The sequence below is a fragment of the Symphalangus syndactylus genome, chromosome 10, assembly GCF_028878055.3.
Source record: "Symphalangus syndactylus isolate Jambi chromosome 10, NHGRI_mSymSyn1-v2.1_pri, whole genome shotgun sequence".
Classification (NCBI taxonomy): Eukaryota; Metazoa; Chordata; class Mammalia; order Primates; family Hylobatidae; genus Symphalangus; species Symphalangus syndactylus.
The window spans coordinates 115672792-115697016 of NC_072432.2; the positions used below are offsets into that span (position 1 = coordinate 115672792).

The window sequence follows — 24225 nt, forward strand, 5'->3', positions numbered from 1 at the left end:
TCCTATGTTGCCCACCCTCAGTTTCCCCTTTTATTAACATCTGATATTGGTGTGGTACATTGGTCACAATCAATGAACCAACAGTGACAGAGTCAAGACTATCCTTTCTTCAGACCTCCTCAGTCTTCCCCATGTCCTTTCTCAGTTCCAGCATCCCACCCAGGTCACCATGTCACCTTCAGTCGCTATGTGCCCTGAGGCTCTGCTTGGCTGTGACAGTTCCTAAATCTCTCCCTGCTTTTGATGACCATGCCAGTTTAAAGAAGTGCTGGTTACGCATTTTATAGAACGCCAACTTTGATTTGTCTGATGCTTTTCTCCTGACTAGACTGGAGTTATGGCTTTTGGGGTAGAAGATCACAAAGCAGAAGAGCCATCCTCGCCACATCATACCCAGGGTCCACGATGTCAACATGCCTTACCCTGCTGATGTGAACCCTGATCACCAGGCTGAGGTCATCTTTCTCAGCTTCCTACTGTGAAGTTACTCCCCCTTCTCCCTTTCCCTACTGCACTCCTTGGGAGGAGGCCATCATGCAGAGTCCTATTTCTTATTTATTCAACCATTCAGTATCAGTATGGACTCATAGATATTTATCTTATATTTTGGGTTATAATCCAATACATTATTTTGATGCTCAAACTGTTCCAGCTTTCGCCACTGGCAGCTCTTTCAGTTGGCCTCTGTGTCCCTCTGACATATCCACATCAACATATGTATATATGTATGTATGTGTGTGTGTGTGTATTTCCTCACTTTCCAGCACTACAACATGTACCAAGTGCATCATTTACATTTCCTGCCCCAGCCCTAGAATCAGTGGAGGAACTTACATTAGTATTCAATGTGCTTCTGTAATATGGTCTCAACCTTACTTTTCCTATTCACTCAGTACAACTGCCATGATGCAGCCAAGTGGCTGTTCATTAATCCCCCAAATCTGGACTCCTTATAATTTCCTGTCTCAAACTGGGACATTCTGGAGTACACGTCATCAGGACAACTTGGACTGTCCAGGGCAACCAGGACAAATGGCTACCCCACCTATATGGAATGCTTTCTCTGCTTCCAGGAAAACTTCTCACCTTCTTCTAAACGTCAAAGACTTATTTGGCATTTAAAAAATTCTACCCTTTACAGTTAATTACAGTTTATCTCCTTAAAAAGTAAAGTATCCACATGAGAAACAGTAACTTTAAAACAATTATTATAGAAAAACATGCTCATTGCAGAAAACTTGAAAAATAAAAGGGGATAGGGTGGGTGGGGGGTATAAGGGAGGAAAAGAAGGGTTTTGGAAAAAAAACCCAGTCATGATTTCATATCTAAAAGATGGCCAAGGTTAATGTTTTAGTGTTGTTATTTATATTTTTTAAATTTACAGAAAGAAAAACTGAAGCAAATATGCCAAATGTTGGTAGTGGCTAATTCCGGGTGGTAATATGATTACTGTTTTCTTCTTTGCACTTTCCACATTTTTTTTTTCAAATAAACTGAAAAAAAGAAAAAACAAAACCCGTTTTTTTTTTTTTTTGACTACAAAAATAGCACCTGATCAGTGTTAAAAACCTGGAAGAAACAGAAAAATGCAAAGGACAAAATACACACACACACATCCAAAGGAAAAAATTAACAGTAATATCCTGAATCACAGTGTGTACCTATGTGTGTGTGCATGTGTATATGTAAATATTTACATAACTTTTAAATTAAAAAGTAAAAGAAATATCATGAATGGTTTTATATGAGAATATATCATTTTCACTCTCCTGATTTTTAAGAGCTACAAAGTAAAATGAGTGGTTCAGGTATATAATGGAAATGTACCACTCGTTTAATTTCTGTAAACTCATCACTTACTGCTGGTCATTACAACTGTTTCAAATTTTTCTTCTATTATGAACAAAAACTCTAATAGCTAAATCTTGGTGTGCACCAAGAGTCATACAGGATCAATTCTATATACTGTGTTCAAGGCTTTGATACATTTTGACAAACTGCCCTAGAGACAGATTGAAACATTTAACATTTTTGAAAAGATTGAAACAGTTTACATTTTACTAACCACACTTTGGTTTGTATATCAGGATTTTTTTCTTGGATTAGTGTTTGCCTTTCACTTTTGTACATGCTTGTGTTTAATGTACAGAAGCTTTTGATTAGTGTGAAATCAAATCTACTAAATCCACCTTTTGTGAGTTCTTCTTTTGGTATCAAACTGAGGATGACCTGCTTCCTCCACTCCATCAACTTGCAATTACTTACCTATATTTACTTTATTACTTTTATGGCTTCCTTTTGTTAATCTAAATTCTATTATTAGTATCAAAGTTATAGTGTGCATAGTCTAATAAGGCAACAAGATTTCTTATGTAAAACGTTAGTTCCCAGGACTCCCTAATCTCATTTGCCAGAAACAACCACTTTCAACCCAACTGAGTTTCTAGTATTTATCTTTGCACATCTAAAGATAAATGCTTATACTGCTACCTCTAGATCGTTAGGTTTTTAGGCACTAAAAATCTACTTTAGCTATTGACTTTTTACTTTGGAAGATGAAGATTTAAGAATTGGGTACCCATCCCTATTTCATGAAGCCACACTTGCAGCTCTTCTTCTCAATATAGTTACAGTATAATAACTTGGTTAGCTCAATATTAAGTAAACTATTCGGAGGATATTGTGATTTTTCTTCCATCTGCCCTTGGGAGCCAGCAGATTGTTCAGCCTCAGTCAAAGCTTTAGGGCATGGCAGTTGCAGCCGATGTACTGAGTCACAAACTCATGAGAGTTTCCAAGTCAAAGCTCCAGCTACGCCACTCCCAAATTCCTGACCAACAGAAACTATTTATTGTTGTTTCCAGCCACTAAGTTGTGGGATAATGTGTCACGCAGCAGTAATACATAAATAACATGCACACTTTTTTTAACTTTTCCTAAAATTGACAATTGTCACTTTTCTTTCATTTGCTTAATTGTCTACATACTTATCCCCAATTCAATCTGTGGTCTAACTCTGGTTTCAACACATTCATCGTATCAGGTGTTCTCTCCTTTGCATCTTCCGGACAGTCTGCCCTGCAACTGCTGCCTCGCTCCAACCTGGACTGGCTGCCTGCTCCCCAGCCGTGAGGCTCTCAGCCCCAGCTCTCCCTTCACCAGTCTTTCTGGAATTCCTTTGACTTCTCTTTCATGATTTTTACCTGATCCTCCTCTTTCTTCGTTTACCCCTTATTTTGGTGGGAACAAAGTATGTGGGAGGTCATTTTTGAGACTTTGCACATCCTAAAACCTTTTTCTTCTACCTGCAGGCTAGCTTGGGCATAGAATTAAAGGCTGGACATAATTTCTGCCAGAATTTCATAGACATTGCTCCTCTGTCTTCTAATTTCCCAGTACTGCTGCTGTGGGAAAGTCTGAACCCACTCTGATTCCCATCCTTTGTATATAACCTGTTTTTTACTTTCTTACACAATCTTATAGGAATATATCTTTGTCACGGTGTTGTATAATTTTACAACAATGTGGGTCTATTTTCATCCACTGTGGTGGGTACTCATAGGACCGCTTCAATTTGGCAATTTATAATCTTCAGTTCTGAGGTTTAAACATTTTGTTGTTGATTTCTTCTGTTTTCTGTTTCTTACTTCTGAAACTTACAATTTCGATGCTGACCCTCTCCTTGGCTGGTCCTCTAATTTCTGTTTCTCAATGTTATCTTCTAACACTTCTAGGAAGTTTTTTTTTTTCCATTTCTGCTATCAGATTTTTAATTTCTAAGAGCTCTTTTAAATTTTCAGGATGTCCTTTTAAAATGGTATCTTATTTTTATTTCATGGTTGCCTTATCTCTCCGAGGATCTTAACAACAGCTTTAATTAAAAAGTTTCTTCTTCCCTTTATAGTTTCAGTTTTCCTCCAAGTTGCTTTTTTTCTTTTTGTTTAGTCTTTATTTTCCATACTAAGTGCTTTCCTTGGATGTGTGGTAATTCTTGGTTGCCTACTCTCATATATGACCAGCAGACAAAAAGAGCTGACAAGAAGCACTGAGCACACGAACCATGTTTATCTACTGGGTAATCTGCAAACTGGCTGAACAGTTTGGTGGGGAACTCCCTGATGTCACTTTCTAGTCTTTTCTCTTGGGCAGGTAAAATTCCTTAGAGAAGATTCTTCCAACCTCCTGCTATTCCGGGAACTCGGCAATGGAAGAGCCTGCGTGTGCATGTATGTGTGCATGTGTGCATGTGTGGTGGGGAGGGGAAGGGGTGTGCCTTGGCACTCTGAGGGCATGCGTTCACTTCATCCTCCTGACTTCACTAGGGCAGTCCCACCCTCAGCTGTGCTGGCTGCCCTCTCAGAGGCAGGTTTGAAGTTTATACAATTTTGAAAGCCCCATTTAAAGAAAATTACAAACATACAAATAGGCATGAAAGTGATTATTTAGGCAGAGAAAAGACCATAACAAACGCCAAGTTTTAAAAGCTAATAAGTGACATAAACATCACAAAATAATCCAGTATTTTTATGAATCATCTGCCTAACACACCTCTATCTTTGTCTCCCTACATTTTTGGGCTGCTTAGTGTTTGGTTGCCTCTTCATGTGACGCAGAGTTGGTAGCATCATTTTGTTAGAGTAAAAAAGATAATTCCCTCTTTCCTCTGGTATGGTTGTTTGAAATTTTTCTACTACTGATGGTTTAGAAAAGCCTTTTTCAGCTTACTGGTAATACCTAAATTTTAGGATTGTTGTAAAATGTAGAAAAATCTCATGTTTCCTCTGCAAATAAACTAAGATGTCAGGGCACATTTCAAGGTTTCTTGTACAGTGACTAATCTTAAATGTTGTTTGAATTAATGACAGTGACCAGTTTGTCATTAATGTCTTTGTAGGAGGGCATATTTTGAATTTTGTTATCTTCGTTATGCCTTTCATGTTAAATCCGCCAGAAATTTAAATGTTTTATCAATGTGTTCCTCTCATTTGCTCCTCCTCTTCGTTAACTGAGTTTTCTAACAACCATCACTCCTATTTAAAATAGATCTCGTTCTCTTAATAGATTACTCACTTTTGGTACAATTGGAAAATGTTTTGTTACGCTTTGCTTGATTTCAGAATGATTTCTATATATTTAAGCACTCACCTTATCATTTTTGTGTTCCATTATTTTTAAATCCAATTTTCTCTCTAGTTGTTAAGTAAACTTAAAATTGACCACAAAAGGTAACCTTTACACATTTCCAACTCAGGAGTCTGTGATTTCTTGTTTTATTAACATTTTCCAAAGATGTATTTACAAAGTACAATTAAAACGGTATACTCCCAATTCACCCTTCCCTAGTTCCATCCCCCCAAAAAGCCTGGGCTGCCCCAGGATTGCCTGACATGACGGGTAGTATGAAGAAGTAAAAGCAGAGAAAAAGACAGAGGTTTTCCTAACTCATTGCAATACAAATACTTTATGTTTCAGTTTACCACAACATAGGCATGCCTAGGGTTTCTTCCAGGGTCTTGGAAAAGGTCCATTTAAGTTGGGGCCCTGAGGTTTAAGCTTTATAAGCTTCACACCTTAAATCCACCTTTGTGTCTCCTGGTACAGAATTCTTTGGAGGTGGGGTTGGGGTGGAGGACTCTTCATTCTTCTGCCAGGGTTGGGTGGGGACAGTCTCCCAGTGATAAGCAGTTAGGAAGATGTTAGGGCTCTAAACTATTCATAGTTTTCAACCAATCACCCTGATCGCAGCCCTTGGCTTCACCCAACTTCTAGAGGTACTTAGTACCAACTCCCAAACCTTTGAGAATTCTGTGATGTAAGGTGGGATAGCTCCTGGTTTTCTCAAATGCCAGTTTGGGACTTGACTTTCTTGGCACTAAGTCAGTTACCTCATGTAACTGCACTCTAATTCCCGAATTTTGTCGTTGATGTCTCTTCTATTCTCCCTGAACTATGGATTTATGCCTTAAAAAAATTGCTTTACTGTGCTTTTTGTAGGATTTGTGAGGGAGATAAATTAGATGTATGTATTCAATCTGTCGTCTTTACTCAGAATCTGCTTTATTTTTAAATAACATACCATAACATTCACCCTTTTAAAGTGTACAATTTGGGGTTTTTAGTATATTCCCAGAATTGTGCAAAAATCACTGCTATCTAATTTCAGAACATTTTTATCACACCAAAAAGAAACTCCACACCTATTAGCAAGCAACTCCCCTCCCCCAGCCCTGGCAACCATTACTCTGCTTTCTCTATGGATTTGCCTTTTCTGGACATTGCACAGAAGTAGAATTATATTTGTATGTGGCCTTTTGTGTCAGCCTCCCTCACTCAGCAAAATGTTTTTGAAGGTCATCGATGTCATAGCATATATCAGTACTTCATCCTTTTTTTTTAAATCACTGAATACTACTAGTTCAGTGTATGGATTTACATTTTGTTTATCCACTTATCATGTGATGGACAACTGGGTTGTTTTCCCTTTTTGGGTATTAATGAATGCTGTGACAAACATTTATGTTCAAGATTTTGTGTGGATATGTTATTTCTCTTGGTCATATATCTAGGAGCAAAACTGCTGGGTCATATTGTCACTCTATGTTTAATCTTTTGAGGATGTGCCAGACTGTTTTCCAAAGTAATTGTATCATTTTACATTCCCACCAGTGGTATATAAGGGTTCCAATTTCTCCACATCCTTGCCAACACTGTCTTTTTCCTTTTAGCCATCCTAGTGGGTATGAGGTAGTATTTTCTGATGTGCATTTCTCTAACGACTAATGACATTAAGCATCTTTTCATGTGTTCATTTGTATATCTTTGGAGAAACATCTATTCAAATCCTTTGCTCATTCTAAAACTGTTTTATTATTATTGTTGTTGAGTTGTAAGAGTTCTTTGTATATTCTGGGTATTAGCCCATAATCAGAAATATTTTCTCTCATCCATGGGCTGGGTTTCCACTTTCTTAATGGTGTCCTTTGAAGCAGAAAGTTTTAAATTTTGATGAAGTCCAGTTTATGTTTTTTCTTTTGTCGTTCATGCTTTTGGTGTCATATGTAAGAATCCTTTGACAAATCCAAGGTCATAAAGATTTACTCTTGTCTTTTCTTCTAAGGGTTTTATAGTTTAGCTCTTACATTTAGGTCATTGATCCATTTTGAGTTAATTTTTAAATATGGTGTGAGGTAGAGGTCCAACTTCATTCCTTGGCAAGTGGCTATCCATTTGTCCCTGCACTGTTTGTTGAAGATTATTCTTTTTCCGCTGAACTGTTCTGGCATCTTTGTTACAAATCAATTGTCCATATATGTAAGGGTTTATTTCTAGACTCTCAGTTCTATTCCATTCATCTACATGTCTATCTTGATGACAGCACCACACAACCTTCATTACTGTAGCTTTGTAGTATTAAGACTGGGGAGTGTGAGTTCTCCAGCTTTGTTCTTTGTCAAGATCATTTTGACTATTGTGTGTCCCTTGCATTTCCATGTGAATTTTAGTGGTTTATTTTTTATATTTAAATCATTGCTGCATTTAGAGTTTGAGTGTATGACTAGTTAGGTGTTTTAACATAGTTTTAAAAAAATTCCATCTTTGAAAAATTATTTTATCAGCATTAAATGCATCTACTATTCCATACCACAGAGTAATCTACTCTTTTGCCAATAACACAGATTTATTTAGATGTATAAAAGTTCCTGATACTTAGCAAAGCAAATCCCTTCTCATTAAAATTTTTTTTTTCCAGGTAATTTCTTGGCTGTTTTAATTATTCAAGATAAATTTCACTAGCTGTGTGCTCTCACCCCCACACCTAAAAATCCCTGATAAGGATATTACCAGAAGTGCAATATACGTATAGATTAACTTTTGAAGATCCTATTTTTGGTTTGCTCATTCAGAGCCATATTTCTTTTCATTCATTCAAGCCTTTTTATCTCCCTTGGTCTTAAAGGTTTTTTTTTTCATATCCATCTCCTCTACATTAATTTTGTTAAATATTAAGATCCCAAAATAACACATGTGAAGTTTTAGCTCTATACATGTCTTAGGTTCACTCCATGGAATTTTATATTTTTGGTTATACTGTAAATGGGATTCTCTTTTTATCTTCCTGGCACATTTACTCTGAAACCAGTCACCATACCTACATACTTAATTTATATAGCCTAAGAAATTCAATTGGAAAAGAAGAAAAATAACTAATTAGGCTTTCCAGGTAGACAGTCTTAGGGTATGAAAATATGATAAAATTCATCTTTTTCCCCAACATTTATACCTATTTATTGCCTTATGTTATTGCATTAGCTTGAAGTTATAGAAAATGTTTCCGACTTTGGTAAGAATGCTTTACATCTGATCCCTCACTATCAAATATGAAAGCAGCTATTCTTGATTTCAGCCAGGAATGTTCCTAACAGCAAGAAAATATCTTTCTGTTCCTAGTTCACTAAAAGGTACAAATATTAGGTTTTTGAATTCCACCAATGCCTTTCACCATGCATTTAGATGACCAGTTTGTTCTCCTATGACCTATGATTGTGTTGAACTGTGTAAACATATTTCCTAATATTGAGCCATCCTTTCATTACTTAAGTAAACTCTGCTTGGTAAAGGGTACAGGATAATTAACTCTGATGTGTGAATGTCCTGCTTTCTGATTATGACACATAGCACCTCAAGGGCAAGGATTGAATGTCATGCTACTTGGCAACCCCTGTTAAGTACTGTACTAGGCACAGCGCTATTTTCAACTTTTCACTGAATGAGGAAACATTTGTTAAGGGCCACCTTTGTTTCAAATACTATGCTAGGTTCTAGGGATATCAGGATGAACAAGGCAGATTCCTTCTAAGATCTCATGCAGCTCATAGTCTAGTTCTGCGCACAGAGTAAGCACCGGATGAATAATTAAATGAATGACTAAAATAAGCGCATTGCCCAAGGGGCCTGTAAAATAACATGCTCTGATTTAAGGTTCCTGAAGAAAGCTACTCTTAGGTAATGCAACATAAAGAACAAAGAAAGGTAGTATCATTGTCTTTGGGCTCCCAATCCTTATGTAACCAAAAAACAAAACACAAACAAAAACCCCCAAAAACCTAAAAAGAATACCCACCAGCGCTGGGGTCCAGCAACAGTACATTTAGTGCAGACCAAGAAAATGGAGTGGGCCCTTGGCCTTGAAAGCAAAGCCTGACGAAGTTATTGGAGTGCGATGGGTCAAGGGAAAATACTTGACAGAGCCTAAGAGGATATATGAAAGAAGAAGAGACTGCTGGGTTTATTCCGAGGCTGCCAAATGGCAGAAGTGAACCCACTCTGCCAGAGAAGTGGGCAAAAAACTGGGCAGATGCCCTGATGGAAGGATCAGATTCTCCCTGTGCTGAAATGGAGCATTCCTGCAAGAAGTGGTGAAAGGTGGCAAGGAAGGGAGAGTGAGAGGAAAGGCAACACAACTGCACTTCAGCAGGCTCTTGTGCCTCTTCTCCCCTTGAGTCCCCATTTCATCCCCGTGGCTCTCCCACTGCAGGCACAGGGGACTTCCTTAGGAGAAGCAGCTGCTTTGGAGGGCATGGGGCAAGAGCGACAGTGTCACAGCCTGAGACCAGCAGCCTTGGTACTGCCAGGTCATAGCAGCCAGGGGTTGGCAGTGCTCCAGGGCAGGAGGCCCAACTGGGCTTCGGGACTCTCCTCCCTCCTCCTCACACTTGCCTCAGTGCTCCCCTTGGAATCAGGGGCATGGGCAGAGAGCCAGAGTGAAGACAGGGCTTGCTCCCCAGGGCGTCTCTGAGTTCTGGAAGAAATTAAGAGGGTTCTGAGCTCTGCCTCTGGAGTAGGAGTCCTAGCTTGGCTCTGCTTCCCATTCCATAAATATGAGCACCAGAGGGCAGGAGAAGAGATATTTTAGTCTCAGCAACAAAATGGAGAAAACATTTCAACCCTCCTCTTCTCCAACCCCCAACTGCCCCACCTCAAAAAAGAAAAAAAAGTTCTGTGTGTACGGAGGGCAAAGGGGGGAAAGATTCTATTTTCTTTCATAATAAAGAAAAAGTCAACAGGATGTTCTCCAAAGCTACAAATATACTTTTTCAAACAGTAAATATCTCTATTAGCAGCATGATGCCAGTTGGCTAATTCTGTCTGTCTCAGTAAAACCTTTCCAAAAAAGCCCCTGCTCTTGTGTAATGTCTATTTACAAAAACAGCTCTTTTGCATTTTCAATTTGCTAGGTTTCTCCATCTTTTGTTTCCTCACCCCCTCTGCAGAGGCAGAGATAAAAGGCAGGCCCAGATGGCAGTTGGGTGGGGATCCCCTGGTCACCCCAGCAGAGCTCTTGTCCCTGCTTTCTTTGGAGAGTCCCACTTTCACGACAAAGAGTGGAAAGAGGCTGAACCCTAAACCTGCTTCCTGGGTCTTTGCTTGGCCTCCAGAATCCTACTAAACGTGAATAAGCCTAGGCCTGGCTTGGGGGTGGAAAGAACCCTGGAGTGATTCAGTCTGCCCTACCCCGTATCTTTCTACTATCTCTAGCTGGGCAAGAGACCCACAGTTTTGGGGGCGGGGGAGGTAAGGGAGGTGAGAATGGAGGGAGGGCTGAGCAAAGAGTAGGCGGTGGTGGTTGATAGTGGCTGAAATCCTGGCTCCCCGGGGAGTGGTCTGGGCCTGAGTCACTGTCTCGGCAAGAGCAGGAAGGTGGGCGAGAGGCAGCAGCTCCAGCAGGCTGGAAGGACAAGCCCCTCCCCCCCAGGCCTTCTGTTACTCTACCCTTGGGTTGCTGCCTGCTCTGGCCTGAGGCCCCACAAGGCCACCACCACCTTAACGGTGGGAGAGAAACAACAGAGGGCCAGAGCCGGGGCAGGGCTTATCAAGAGCCATCTAGGTCCGGCAGAACAGCTGCTGGTTGGATGCCATCCTCTCTGTCTGTCGGGCCAGCTGGCTACAATGCTAAAGGCCAAGGAAAGTTCAGCCCGAGCAAGGCGGAGACCCCAGCAGAGAGGGACATGAACTGAGCTGGAAATCAGTCCTTTCCAGTGCCTATGACCACAGCCTCCAGTCCCACCTCAGTCCTTTCTCTAAATTAGCTTGAGCCAAAACCAGAACACACAGAACTTGACCCCGACCCGCCATCAGTCCAAGGAGGTATGTGTGTGTTTAAAAATAAAAGGGATGACTGTGACTTGGCGGTTTGTGACTTGGACCAGAGCAACCTTCCAGCTCAGCTGTGATCCCTCCTTCCCCACCACTCCACAGGCTGACCTCTGAAAAGTAAAGACAGAATGAAGCACACAACGTTAAGTCACATGAGAGCTGGGCGATCATCTCAACAAAGCAACCATTTATTGAGCATCTACTATTGCCGGACTCTGCATAGGCACTGCTGATACATCAGTTTATTTGAAGTGTCCACTCCTGCACTTCACAGGAGAAACAGCACACTAGATCAGGGGATGGACCCTGGAGCCAGACAGCTGGGGTTCAAAACCTCACTCTGCATATTACCAGCTGTGAGACTCTGGGCAAGTGACCTCACCTTCCTGTGTCTCCGTCTCTTTATCTATAAAATAGGATGGAAAATAATTTACTCATCTTCTAGGGTCGCTATGAAGGTTAAATGAGTTTAATGCTTAAAACAGATCTTGACACACAGTAAGCAGTCTGTTTTTTTTTTTTTTTGCGAAGGTAGTAGTGGTATTTTGATGACGACGACCAACCAGGTCCAAAAGGGGTGACTTGTAAGAAGTTACAGAGATAAGTATACTCACCCCCCAAGAATGGTTAGGAAACCTGAAATTATTTTTTTGTTTTGGGGGCAAGCAGCTGTCCCATACTGTGATGCACCACCACCAGGCCCAAGTGATAAGTTTGCCTAAATTTGAGTGGCGACTTCCCCCTAAATAGTGAAAGGATTTTGACAAAAGTGTGGAGGCTGATAGAGCACCTAAGAGAGGAAGGCAGGCAACTCAAGGAGGCAGTTTGGATTTTCTTTGCAGCCCCTTAAGAAGATCCTAATATCTGACAGACAAGTAATCACCTATTCTCATTCTGATCTGTAAGGTAAGCAGGGGTAGAAAATGGATTTGCATTTGGAGGTGAAAGGCTTGCCCTGAGGACTTCACAAGGAGAGAGAACCTCCACTGGCCTCATCTCCATTCCGATGGGCTGACAGTGGCTTAGACTCTGAGAGCACCAGACCGGCTGTTTAGCTTCTAAGGTACCATCTTTAATCTTACCTTTGCTCCTGTCTCTTACCAATTAGCAATTATAAAGAGCTCTCACACTACCTTTTTCCTCTTCTCTGCTGAAAGTTTGGCCCCTAGAAAGCAAGAGGTAGAAGGAAGACGGCTGGATGGAAACTGACTTATAGGCCCCCTCCCTAGATCATCCCCACCCTCTGGGGCCAGGGCCGGGGGAGGAGGCGCGGGCAAACATTCTCTTGCTATGGAAAGTGAGGTCTGCCCCAGCAATGATTTAAAAATTAAAAAAAATACGAAATATTGTAAATACACAAAAAATACAGGGAATATATAATAAATACTCATGTATCCACCACCTGGCTTTGTCAAATTCTAACGAAGCCACGCTTGGCTTTAGATATTATTATTTAAGAAACAAAACGGTACAGAAACTGTTGAGTCTCCCTGAGCATCACACCCTGAGATTGTATTTTTCTTTTCTTTTTTTAACTTAGTTTTTTTGAGACAGGGTCTCCCTCTGCATCCAGGTCGAGGTGCAGTGGTGTGATCATAGTTCGCTGCAACCTTGAATTCCTGGGCTCCAGCAATCCACCTGCCTCAGCCTGCTGAGTGCTGGGACTACAGGCTTGCACCACCACCCTTGGCTATTTTTAAATTTTTTTTCTGTAGAGACAGTCTCACTATGCTGCTCAGGTTAGTCTCCAACTCCTGGACTCAAGCGATCCTCCCGCCTTGGCCTCCCAAAGTGCTGGGATTATAGGTGTGAGCCACCTCGACCGGCCCCTGAGTTTCCATTTCCTTCTCTCCTTCCTTGTTATCCTAGAGTAACCACCATTCTAAATTTAGTACTATTCCCATACTTTTACTGTATAAGTCCATATGCAAAATACAGTATTGCCTTATAGGTCTAATGTTTATATAAATAGTACAATGTTGAATGTATCATTCTTTTTTTTTTTTTTTTTTTTTTTGAGATGGAGTCTCGCTCTATCACCGAGGCTGGAGTGCAGTGGCGTGATCTCGGCTCACGGCAACCTCCGCCTCCTGGGCTCAAGTGATTCTCCTGCCTCAGCCTCCCTAGTAGCTGGGATTACAGGCGTGCACCACCACGCCTGGCTAATCTTTGTATTTTTAGTAGAGATGGGGTTTCACCATGTTGGCCAGGCTGGTCTTGAACTCCTGACCTCAAGTGATCTGCTTGCCTTGGCCTCCCAAAGTGTTGGGATTACAGGCGTCACCCGCCGTGCCCATACTACAATGTTGAGTGTATCATTCTTATTTATTTGAATGTATCATTCTGGAGCTAGCTTTTTACATTCAGCATTACATTCTTGAGATTTGCCCACATTGGTACACACAGCTCTATTTTACCCATTTTAACTACTACATATATATATATATATATATATTTATTTATTTTTTTTTTTTTTTGAGACAAAGTCTCACTTTGTTGCCCAGGCTGGAGTGCAGTGGCATGATCTCAGCTCACTGCAATCTCCACCTCCCAGGTTCAAACGATTCTCCTGCCTCAGCCTCTTGAGTAGCAGGGATTACAGGTATGCACTACAATGCCCAGCTAATTTTTGTAGTTTTTAGTAGAGACGAGGTTTCACCATGTTGGTGAGGCTGGTCTCGAACTCCTGACCTCAACTGATCTGCCCGCCTGTCACCCAAAGCGCTGGCATTACAGGCATCAGCCACCACGCCCAGCCCATAATATATCATCATGTAAAGACATCACAATTTATTTCCCCGTTCTCCAGAAGCTGGGCATCTGCACATGACGATGCCCCTCACACTCCTGCATGTGTCCCCTGCTGCATGGAGGTATGGGATTTTCTCTGGGGTAGGGGACAGCTACTGTTCCAACTGCAAAATCTCCAATTTACACCCCCTCCTGCAGTGTATGTGAATCCTACTCTTCCTCACCCTCAGATACTTGGCATTGTCAGGCTTTAAAATTTCTGCCAGTCTGATGGCTGTGAAACGGCATCTCATTGTTGGTTTAATCTGTTTTTTCCTGATCACTAATAGGACCAAACATCTTTGTATGAGCTTTTGTTCACTTGCGTTTTCTTTTCTGGAAAGCAATTGACAGTTTTCAAATCTATGGAATAAGTTTTTATAAAGAACTCAGCCAGTGTTCTTTACAGCTGACCCTTATGTTATTTCTTATTAACCCAGTGAAACAACCAAATACACAAGCAACCCTATCTTTAGTTGCCGGAGTCAAAGGTGTTAGCTTATAGTCTGAGTATTTGTAATGATATTCTTAGATAGGTGGTTTTCAAACTTGAGGTCTTTGTAGAACATCTATCACTCAAAGGTCATTTAAACTGCTACACAGTCTTCCATTGCATACATAGATCAAAATCAGTCATGAAATTAAAAAATCATATGCACTCACCTCAGGAAGAAAAAAAGAAAAAAAAGTCAACTGAGGTGGGTCATTCTTCAAAAAAACAAGGCTGGCCGCGGTGGCTCATGCCTGTAATCCCAGCACTTTGGGAGGCCAAGACGGGTGGATTACTTGTACCAGAAGTTTGAAACCAGCCTCGCTAATAGCAAAACTCAGTCTCTACTAAAAAATGGTGGAGCATTCCTGTAATCCCAGCTATCTGGGAGGCAGAGGCATGAGAATCGCTTCAACCCGGCAAGTGGAGGTTGCAGTAAGCTGAGATGGCGCCACTGCACTCCAGCCTGGGCAATATGGCAAGAGCCTGTCTCAAAAAAACAAAAAACCATGAAAAAGAACATAATAGAAAATATCAGAGTGCACTGCACACATACTGTGTGAAACTTTTATTTCAAGTATAAGTGTGTGTGTGTGAGTTGTGATATCAAAGGTATTTCTAACTGTGAGTTGTGTTAAAAAAATTGTGGAAACTAGTCCAGGTGTGGTGGCTAACACTTATAGTCCCAGCCACTCAGGAGGCTAAGGCAGAAGGATCTCTCAGGCCCAGGAGTTTGAGACTGCGGTGAGCTGTAATTGCACCACTGCACTCCAGCATGGGCAATAGTGAGACCCCCCCATTTGTTTAAAAAGAAAAAAAAAAAGGAAACTATTGTCCAAGTTAGCATCCTTGGATCCATTCTTTCTCTTCCGAGTTATCCTGCAGGCCACTGCCAAAATAATCTGACTAAATCATTGCTTTGGCGATGCCACTTCCCTGCTTGAAAGCCTTCAATTTTCAAAAGCCTAGGCTCAATTTCAAGTCCTCAGCATGGCACTGAAAGCACTACATAACGTGGCCCTGAGGTGGAGTGCCAATTCTCCCCAATGCAGCCTCTACCCAAACCACTATTTACCACCTCCAAGCTGGCCTCCTGACAGTCTGCACAAACACTCTTGACGCATTCTGACTCCACACACCTTTTTCATGCCATGCTTCTAACCTGGATCCTTCTCTCCCTCCCATGAAACAGCACGTATTTGCTAAGTCAAGGTTCAGTTAAAATTACATCTCCTGCTTCAAGTCTTTCTGGATGATGCCACGCTGACATTTAGTGATTGGCTGTCCTTTTGAATCCCTAGCACTTTCCATACACTGGCTGAAGACAGAGATCGACTCATGTAAGTCTTTTAAATGTTCCTCAATGTTTAGCACAGACTTTTGCACATTATAAATGTTGAACAAGCATTAAATCAACAAATATTTGTTGAGCACCATGTATGTGCATCACACTATACTGGGCCCTATTTGATGGATTAGCCACCAAAATCATGAGTTTGGGAAAACAATTCTAATAGGTTAACAGCTGACTCTAATGATTACCCCGACAGATTTCCTTAAAGGGTATAATACATATAACACCTCTAAGTAGCTGTGGGACTCAAGACACTTGACTCTTTCTGACTGCTCCAAGATCTGGAAGAAATCCTTCTCCTCTCATTAAACACCTGAAATAAGAGCAAGCTCACATACAGAATCTCACAGACATTTTATAGGGCCCGTCTTCAAGGCATTACTATGCTCTCCAGAGAGGAAGAAAAGCTTGGTGTGTCCAAAGTCACAGAGGACATGAGTGATGAGGCTGCCCTAGGCAGGGGCCCCATAGGTGGAAGAAGCTGAGCCCGTTACAGAACACCTAGAGGTCTGCAGGGCACAAGGACTTCCTCTATCACTTGTGTGTGAAGACTGTCAACTCCCTGTGATTCACTACCAACCTGCTAGTGTCAACACACCCTAGCAAAGCGAAACTCCATGATCCAATCAGCTTGGGAATGGTCTGCTATTCTTCTAATATTCCTGATCATGGGGACAGAATACTCAAGAGACACATTTTAGTTCCAGTTCTTCCAGGTACTAGCTGAGCGAATTCTAGTAAGTTACCAAGGGGGATCATAAGACTGCACTGCTTGCGCAGACGTAAGCATGAAGTCAGACAAAGGATGGGAAAGCCATCTGAAAAGTTAGAAGCACTCTACACATGTGAGACAGCAATGATAATCATAGGGGAAAGGACTTCATTGAGAAAAAAAACTGAATAATGGTTTTGTTTGACCCAGAAGTTTACCTTCTTTATATTCCATTCATTTAACAATTACCTGTTAGATACCTACTATGTGCACGATACCCACTATGTGTACAAAAAGATGAAGAAGCTCTATGTCGCTCCTGTTCTCATGGGGTTGGTGTGGAAGGGAGGTGTATGTCTGTGATACCTAGAAGGATGCAGAAGTGCTACAAGAGAAGTACTATGGAAGTACAGAAGAAACCCAGCAAAGCAGTTTGGAGTGGAGGATCAGAGAGCAGTGGGGAGGAGAAATCACAGGCAGCCTGACCTGGAAGCCACTTGTCAGTCAACTTAACAATAGTACTTTCAGAGGCTCTTCATTTTAGGAAGTGGTTTGTAGGTTCTGCACGTTTTTATCTAAACATTTTTCCTGAGCTGAGGCAAGTCAGGAAAAGGGAAAAAAGGCCCCATTCATATATTTAATAAACACTTCCTGACTGCCAAGAACAGTGCTAGGGAAGAGCGATGACCACAAGACAGTCCCCCTACTCGAGAACTCACAGACAAGTAAACCAGCCAGCGGTTGATGAAGGTCAGAAGAGCGGCACCCAGTGCAGCATGGCAGGGTGTGAGGGGCCATTCAGGGAAGCCCCTCAGAGAAGGTGAAGCGTGGCCTGACGCTTGAAGGATGAGTGGATGCTGGCCTAGTGGACAGGGTGTGAGTGAAGGGGAAGCATTTCAGGCAGAAGGGACAGTTATCCAGAGGCACAGGGGCATGAGAGAGCAGGAGAAGCTTGGAGGATGGAACACACGGAGTGAAGAGGGACAGCCAGGCCCAGAGGGCCTCAGAAGCCCTGGCCCAGAGTTGGGCCTCTATCCTGAAGACGATGGCAAGGGAATACAGGGTGAAAACAGGAAAGAAATAAAAAGGATCAAGCATGAGGAACACCAAAGTGTGAAGGGCAGACAGAGGTAGAAGACCCCGGAAGAGTCAGAAAAATATCATCACTCCACTCATTTCACAGCAGGCTCAGGTGGCAAACTGTCAGCAGGAATGGCCGCTCCATGCTACAGATGGAGAAACCAAGACAGAGAACGGTTCAATGCTTGACCAGGCCACATTGTGAGTGGCTGAGCCAGAACCTGAATGCAGCACTCTAACTCCTACTCACACTTATCTGCTCTGCCTCTAATTTCCTTCCTTTTTGTCAAACTACTGGACCCCTAGGTATAGGGAGATTTCTTGCAGTACTCCCTTTTCCTCCTCATTTAAGCCTAAAATCATCAAGGTGTATGGTTCAACAGGAGGCTACAATTCCTGGAGCCAGCTTAGATTAAGGTCACTATTCTTAATTCTACTTATTCCTCTCTCCATACCGTAATAAAGCCACCTGAGTATACGCTGGAAGACGGGGGAGAGAGAGACAGGAAGGGGGAAAGGGAGACAAGAGGGAGACAGAAATAGGGAGGGAGGGGTGAGTGGGGAGGAGAGGAGAGAGAGAAAGTTGGGAGGGGGCAAACGGCGGGGGGAGGTGGGGTGGAGAGAGGGAGAGAAAAAGAGAGCAAGAGAGAGAGAAGCATTTGGCTTGAGGCCAAGAAGTGAATCTGTGATCTGAGATGTGAATATCAAATGCCTTCTTCCTAGTAGGACAGACCACTGGTTCACTTTGCTGAAAGGCAGATGGGTGTATGGGGAGTGGATGGGTAGATGGTGCAGGAAGGCCGCAGGTACCCACTAAACAAACAGGGGGTGGGCGGGTTTCCTGCACAGAGGAAGCAGAGAACAAAGGCCTCTCACTCTTCATGCAAAGTCCACAGTGTGCAAAGGGCATCAATATTGGACATTTCTCACTGTGACATTTTGAAAGCTCAGCCTAGCCCAGAACAATGGTTACCCTCTGGGGACCATGGGCCATGTGCCTTAATGATGGCTTGGCACAGCCCATGTACTTGGTGAACTTGACCTTGGGCATCAGCCTCCCATGATGGCTCTACGTCACTCTGGTCTCTTCTCCTAATGAGAATTCCAGTCTCACATGAATGGATGGATTCATTCCGGGGGCAGGAAAACCACTCAGGGAGTGAATCAGAAGGACCCACCCCCGGTCTCCTTGCCAGCCATTGAGCTAGGAACTGAGTGTGATTGTGTGCCCAGGCACCGGTGCTGTTCCCCTCTTTGAGAGAGAGGGTCAGGGTCCACGCAAGAGATGACGTAGAAGCCCTTTAAGGGGGAAGAGAAAGGAATCTCAGCTTTGAGGGACAAAGCCACCCTTCTGGTTGTGACTGTCAGTCCAAGGAGGTACCAAGATGTGCACGTACTGGTAAATTAAAGCTACTAGATGAAAATCTCAGCTCGTTAGACAGTTGTCAATTTCAATTCTCTCTAACCTGACAGGCTAACCTTTAAGGAATGGGCTATTTTTTTCAGAAGGGAAACTTTCTGTGAGACAGGTGGAAACAACCTGCTTCAGATCACCCAGAGAATCATTTACCTTTATTAGTTTCTGCTCTGCTCTTCTCCCAACTTGTGAAGGAAAGATTCGTTCAGTAAATGCCAATCTAGGCAATATAAAGCATCTGTACTGCCTCATTTCCACTTTGAAAAACTAGGCAAGAACACTCCAAAGATTCAAGACGCAGCAGCCAAGAGGATATCTATATCCCAAGACTGGGGGGCCCAGAATGACACTGAAAGGACGTAATTCCTCTGGGAAAGGGAACTGAAGAATTGCCGCTTTGCCCACCACTAACTAGGTTATAACAAGACAGGAAAGGTAGCTTTTTAAGGCTCCAGCCCCTTATTGGCCTCCTGGAGCAAATGGTGGAGGGAAAAGCAGCAGCTCCTGCCGGGGCTCATTAGGGCATTGCTTCGGGCTTCCCTCCCATGCTTGCGGTGATTGTCTGACATTTGTCCATCAATCTTGGTCTAAGAAACAGGTGGGGGAGGGGACAGATGGTTCGCATTTTACATTAGAGCGCTGTCCCTGACACTGACTGACATCAGCTGCTTGCGGTCTCCACTGATGGCCAAAATTAAGCTGCAAAAGCCTTCCTGAAGGATATTCTATTATCTTAATTCATTCATAACTGGTTATCATGCACTTTGCATAAACAAACACACTAGACTCTGAGGACAGAGTGGCAAAAATGTTCCCCATGTCCATGGGCTGATTAATCTTGTACATCTCTGGGGCTCAATTTATTCACACTATAGTTGAATCCCCTGAGGTCCAGGGTTGTGGCTATACAGGTCCTTGGGCCTGATGGTAAGGTAAGGTCCTGCATATGAGTATCCTCTAACCTCTAAGAAAGCCCCAGGAAGGCAGGCAAGTCACAATTCTCTCCTGTGAACATAAATAATCGAGAGAAACAAATGGGGATTGCCTTTTGGGCAAACTGAGTCTTACAAAATAAATACACCATTATGAAGTGTCTACTATGACCCAAGTATCACATCATTCTGCAGCAACTGGAATTGTGACTCTATTACTCTAAGACTCCCTGGCTTCTTTTCTCATGGCATGATAGTTCCTGTAAGTTTAAGCTTAACCATGCCTATTTAGAGAGCAGGCAGTGAGTAATAGTCCTGGAATGATTAAAACCAGTCCAATCCCACAGTGTGAGGGTGTGTGCGGAGTGTAACTCTGGCCCCTTTAAAAAGAGAAGCAAGTTTTCCTTGTCTTTTGAAGTCTGCTAAGTCGTGCAAAGGATAGTTACCAAAAGAGAGTGGGTTTTGATTAGTGAACTGGGTCCAGGCTGCCACAGCGAGGGCCACAGCTCTGGAGGGACTGGCGCGGGGCAGAGATGCCCACAGGAGAGAAAGACGACACTGACTCCACCTCAGTGGGTGTTTAAAAAAGGAGGGAACAAGGAAGTCCCTCACTTCAAGGAGCTAGGAGGACGCGAGTCCGGCAAAACAGGGGTCAGACGCGGAGTCCCAGGCTAAGAGGATCATTCGCCACTCTCCCCGGGAGTCCTGCTGAGAGATGGCGACTCCGGGAAAGCACCGAGGGAACGACCCTAGAGCAGGGGCTGTCGGGCCTTGCTCTGGGGCGGAGGGGTCGCGCGGGACCGGAGGGAGCCGGGACGCGGCACTGACACAGGGCCAGGGGCCTCGCGGGTCCGCGGGTCCAGCAGCTCCCGCCGCCTGGGCCTCACTCACCAGCTCATGGTCCCGAACCTGGGTCTGCCGCCGGGGTCCTCAGCCACAACTCCTTCCTCTGGGACCACTTCCGGATTCAGCCAGTCTCCAGGAAGTGACGTAGAGCCCGCCTCTCTGCCCGGAAGAGGCGGAGCCCGGCGCGTTAACCCTTATGCTGCAGCGTGCTCGCCGCGGAGTTTCCCTTGCCGGCGACCGTCTGGCTGTGGCCAAGCACTTAGAGAAACAGGCTGCAACGGGGGATGAGGGGGACCTCTGGGGGCGTTTTCTGCCTTCAACACTGACTCCTAAAGATCTCTTCACCCGACCACGCAGGGCCCTTAGCTGGCCTGTCCCCTCTGTCAAGTGGTTTCTAATCCAGAGACAGTGGCAGCAATTGTCTGTGGGAGGAGAAGCCATTCGGGATGGAGAAAGTGGAAAACTTACATTCTCTGAATGCTCTTTCCTATCTTTTACAGTTTGTACACCACACATGCATTACCTGTTACAAACAAACGGACGTTTACCCTCCAAGATGGCACAGGGCTCTGAATATCAATAGATAGGTGCTTTTCAGGTTGGAATGTTCTGTAGATTTATTCAACACAATAAGACACAGAGTATGGGTTGCTCCCTGCCTTTCAGCGCTTCCCTTTGGTCTCCTCTACAGGACTCAAATGATGTAAATTGCCCCATTCGTTCTGTTCCTTCATTTAACTAATACTAGTTGCACTAATATTAGTGTCAGGTACTGAGCCAATCTTAGGATACAGCCATCTCAAAGAAGTATCTGCCCTGCCCTTGTTCCTTCCCAGAGCTACTTTCCTGGAGGGAGAGACAAGCAGGCAATTACAATCATGCTATATGACAGGATAGAATGAGGTGTGGTGGCAGCCTGGAAGGGGACCCTGAAGCAGCACATGGGGTTTTGGGGAAGGCTTCCAGGAGGAGCCAGTGTGTAAGCCAAGCCCTGAAGGCAAAATTGCGGCTAGCCAGGTGAATCTGAGATGAGGGGTTAGGAGGCTCCAGGCAGAGGGAACTTACCATGGCTAAGACACAGACAGGTCCAAGCAAGTAGCTGACTTGCCTCGGGTCTCCTGAAATCAGAATTCAGGGCCTTAGTGGCTCACAAGTTGCCTGGGATTCTGGGCTGACTTGGTTTCCCCACCGCTAAGTACCTCCCTGCCTTAGAAGAGAGACAAGAAGGCAGTGAGGCCTGTGCAGGTGCTGCTGGGCCCCCAGTGACCTTCTCTCTAGGAATTCTCCTTTCTCAGATGGACTGGGATTGTTTCAGGGACTGCTTAGGGAGTTGCTAATCAAATGACCTAGCAGGAAAAATATGACCAATGACCTAGAGGAGAAGTAGCGTATGATTTGTTCTGACCTCCTAGGGTGGAGTAGAGGGCTTGAGCAGGAGGGGTAGGAGGTTGGGCCACAGGATGCAGTGTCTCATTTGTGTTTTCCATTTCCATTCTTGAGAGTCCATAGTTTGACTCAATTGAAGTTTCCAGTGGAGGTTGGGTCCCCAAGCACATCATGCAGATCAGCTTCATTACCATGTTGTTCCTCAAGAAACAGGCCAAAATGAGCACGAGAGCAGCCTTGAAGAGTAAAGAGGAAGAGCAGAAGTCACCAAAGGGCAGCCTGGGCAGAGAGTGTGGGTAAAGCGAGAGACAGAGTCCTTGCTGCTTTGCAGAGAGTGTGATGGATGGAAGGGCTGTTGTGAGTTTAGGAGCCTCCTGGCATTTAACACCTGTGAATAGTTTTCCCACCTGCTTCCTCCCGTCCCCATGTTCTGCCTCCCTCAGTTAGGCCCCACAGGGATAAATATTTCCAAACGTTTTAGCCTAGGTAACTGCCATATCCTAGGAGAAGTCTGTTTCAGGGCTGGAGGGCAGCAGACACATCCTAGAGGTCTAGAATGGATAAGTTCTGGACTACAAGTCTGGAGGAGTCTGGGGCTCTATTTCCAGTTCAACCTTTGACACTATAACTGACCTCAGATAAGTCACATCCCCTTTGTGGCCTTGGTCCCGTCATCTATATGATGGAGTGGGTAGATCACATCCCAAAGTCTCCAACATTGCAAGGTTCCAAGTCAGCTGTCTTGTTGACTCTAGAGGCCCTGGGGAAATAGGAGAATGGGAAAGGCAGGTGAACAGAGGGGCAAGCCCAGAGAAGTGGGCAGGTCTGAGGAACTGGCGATATCTTGGATAAAGCTAAATATGAATTTTTCTGGGGCTGTGCTGTTGACAGGTCACTTCAAATCTTTAATGCAGCCAGCAGTATCTTTGAGGTTACTAAAAAGAATGGTATCCTCCCAGGAGTCTGTCTGGAATGTGCCTGCTTGGTCTCCTTACCTGTGGCTCATTTGCTCAGCCACAGGGGCACTGGGCTGAGGAGGGACAGTCAGGCATCCTGCTGTCCTGTGTTCCTCCATGAGCCTGCTGTGCCATGAGGCATTGATCCCTGGGGAGCTGAACATGGAGACACACAAACACTTCCCACTGTTGTGAAAAACTCAGCCTGCAGGGTCGGGAGCTATGTCTTTCTTATTTATAACCAAAGGGACAGCATGATACAGATTGATCCTGCCCCTGCAGGGAAGGAATGGAAAAGAGAAAATTGGGTTTCTAAGTAGAAGCTGAGAGTGGAGGTGCTTTGGGTACAGGTGGATGCTCCTGGTTTCAAGCCTTGCAAATACTGATTCTTCCCCAGAAGTCTGAGCCTGAAGTTAAAAGAGTGTTCAGGTGGCAGAGGTCTACTTCTGGGACAAAGCTGTTTACGAGGGGAAAAGCAGCAGCAGAACCTGCTCCACCATCAGCCCCCAACTTTTCCTTGGAGTTTTTTACTCAGAAGTTGGTAAGCAGGTGCTTCCCACTGACTCTCATCTCTAGGATTGTCATGTCCTGTCGTTCCCCAGCCTTTCCCACACAGAAGTCTAGGGCTGGCCCCCGAGTCTTTCACAATGCCAACCTCTTATTAGTGAAGAGTGGGCATTCCCAGAACCTGGACCTGGGCTGTCAGGGACTTCATTACAGCACCGGGCTAAGGCTGAAAAACTGAATGTGATAGGGCCAAATTGGTGGGCTCAGCTCTCTTGGAGCCCTGAAGGTCTTGATTCCTCAGGGAGGCTCCTGTAGATATTCAGACGCAGGCCTCAGGTTTCTCTGTGGACTCACTGCCCCACTTCTCCCTGCTCTGCACCTGCTCAGTAGGACGTCTCAGAACAATAGCTTTCCTGGGGCCTTTGGGGGGCAAGGACATAGGAGGAGGAGCAAGGGTGGGAGAAGATGGAGGAGATCAGGGTGAGATTTCCAGTGGCAGGAGGCCCACACGGACTGCTCAAAGGTCAGGGTGAAGTGACACATCAGAAGCCAGGCCAGCAAGAAGCGAGCAGAACCAGGAACGCCTGTCTGACCCGTGGC

At 44.0% G+C, this 24225-nt stretch overlaps 1 protein-coding gene across 2 annotated transcripts in view; it reads right to left on the minus strand.

Annotated features, from left to right (window-relative positions):
* The window catches only part of BIN3 (bridging integrator 3), a 48354-nt gene extending 27423 nt beyond the window's left edge, over positions 1 to 20931 (minus strand). The window contains exon 1 of one of the 2 annotated variants that reach the window (XM_055295664.2): positions 20822 to 20931. In XM_055295664.2, coding sequence (XP_055151639.1) covers positions 20822 to 20829 — 8 coding nt within the window. In that variant the 5' untranslated portion in view covers positions 20830 to 20931. The remainder of the gene's footprint in view (positions 1 to 20821) is intronic. The other variant, XM_055295665.2, reaches the window with a different exon arrangement.
* Between the last annotated feature and the right edge of the window lie 3294 nt (positions 20932 to 24225).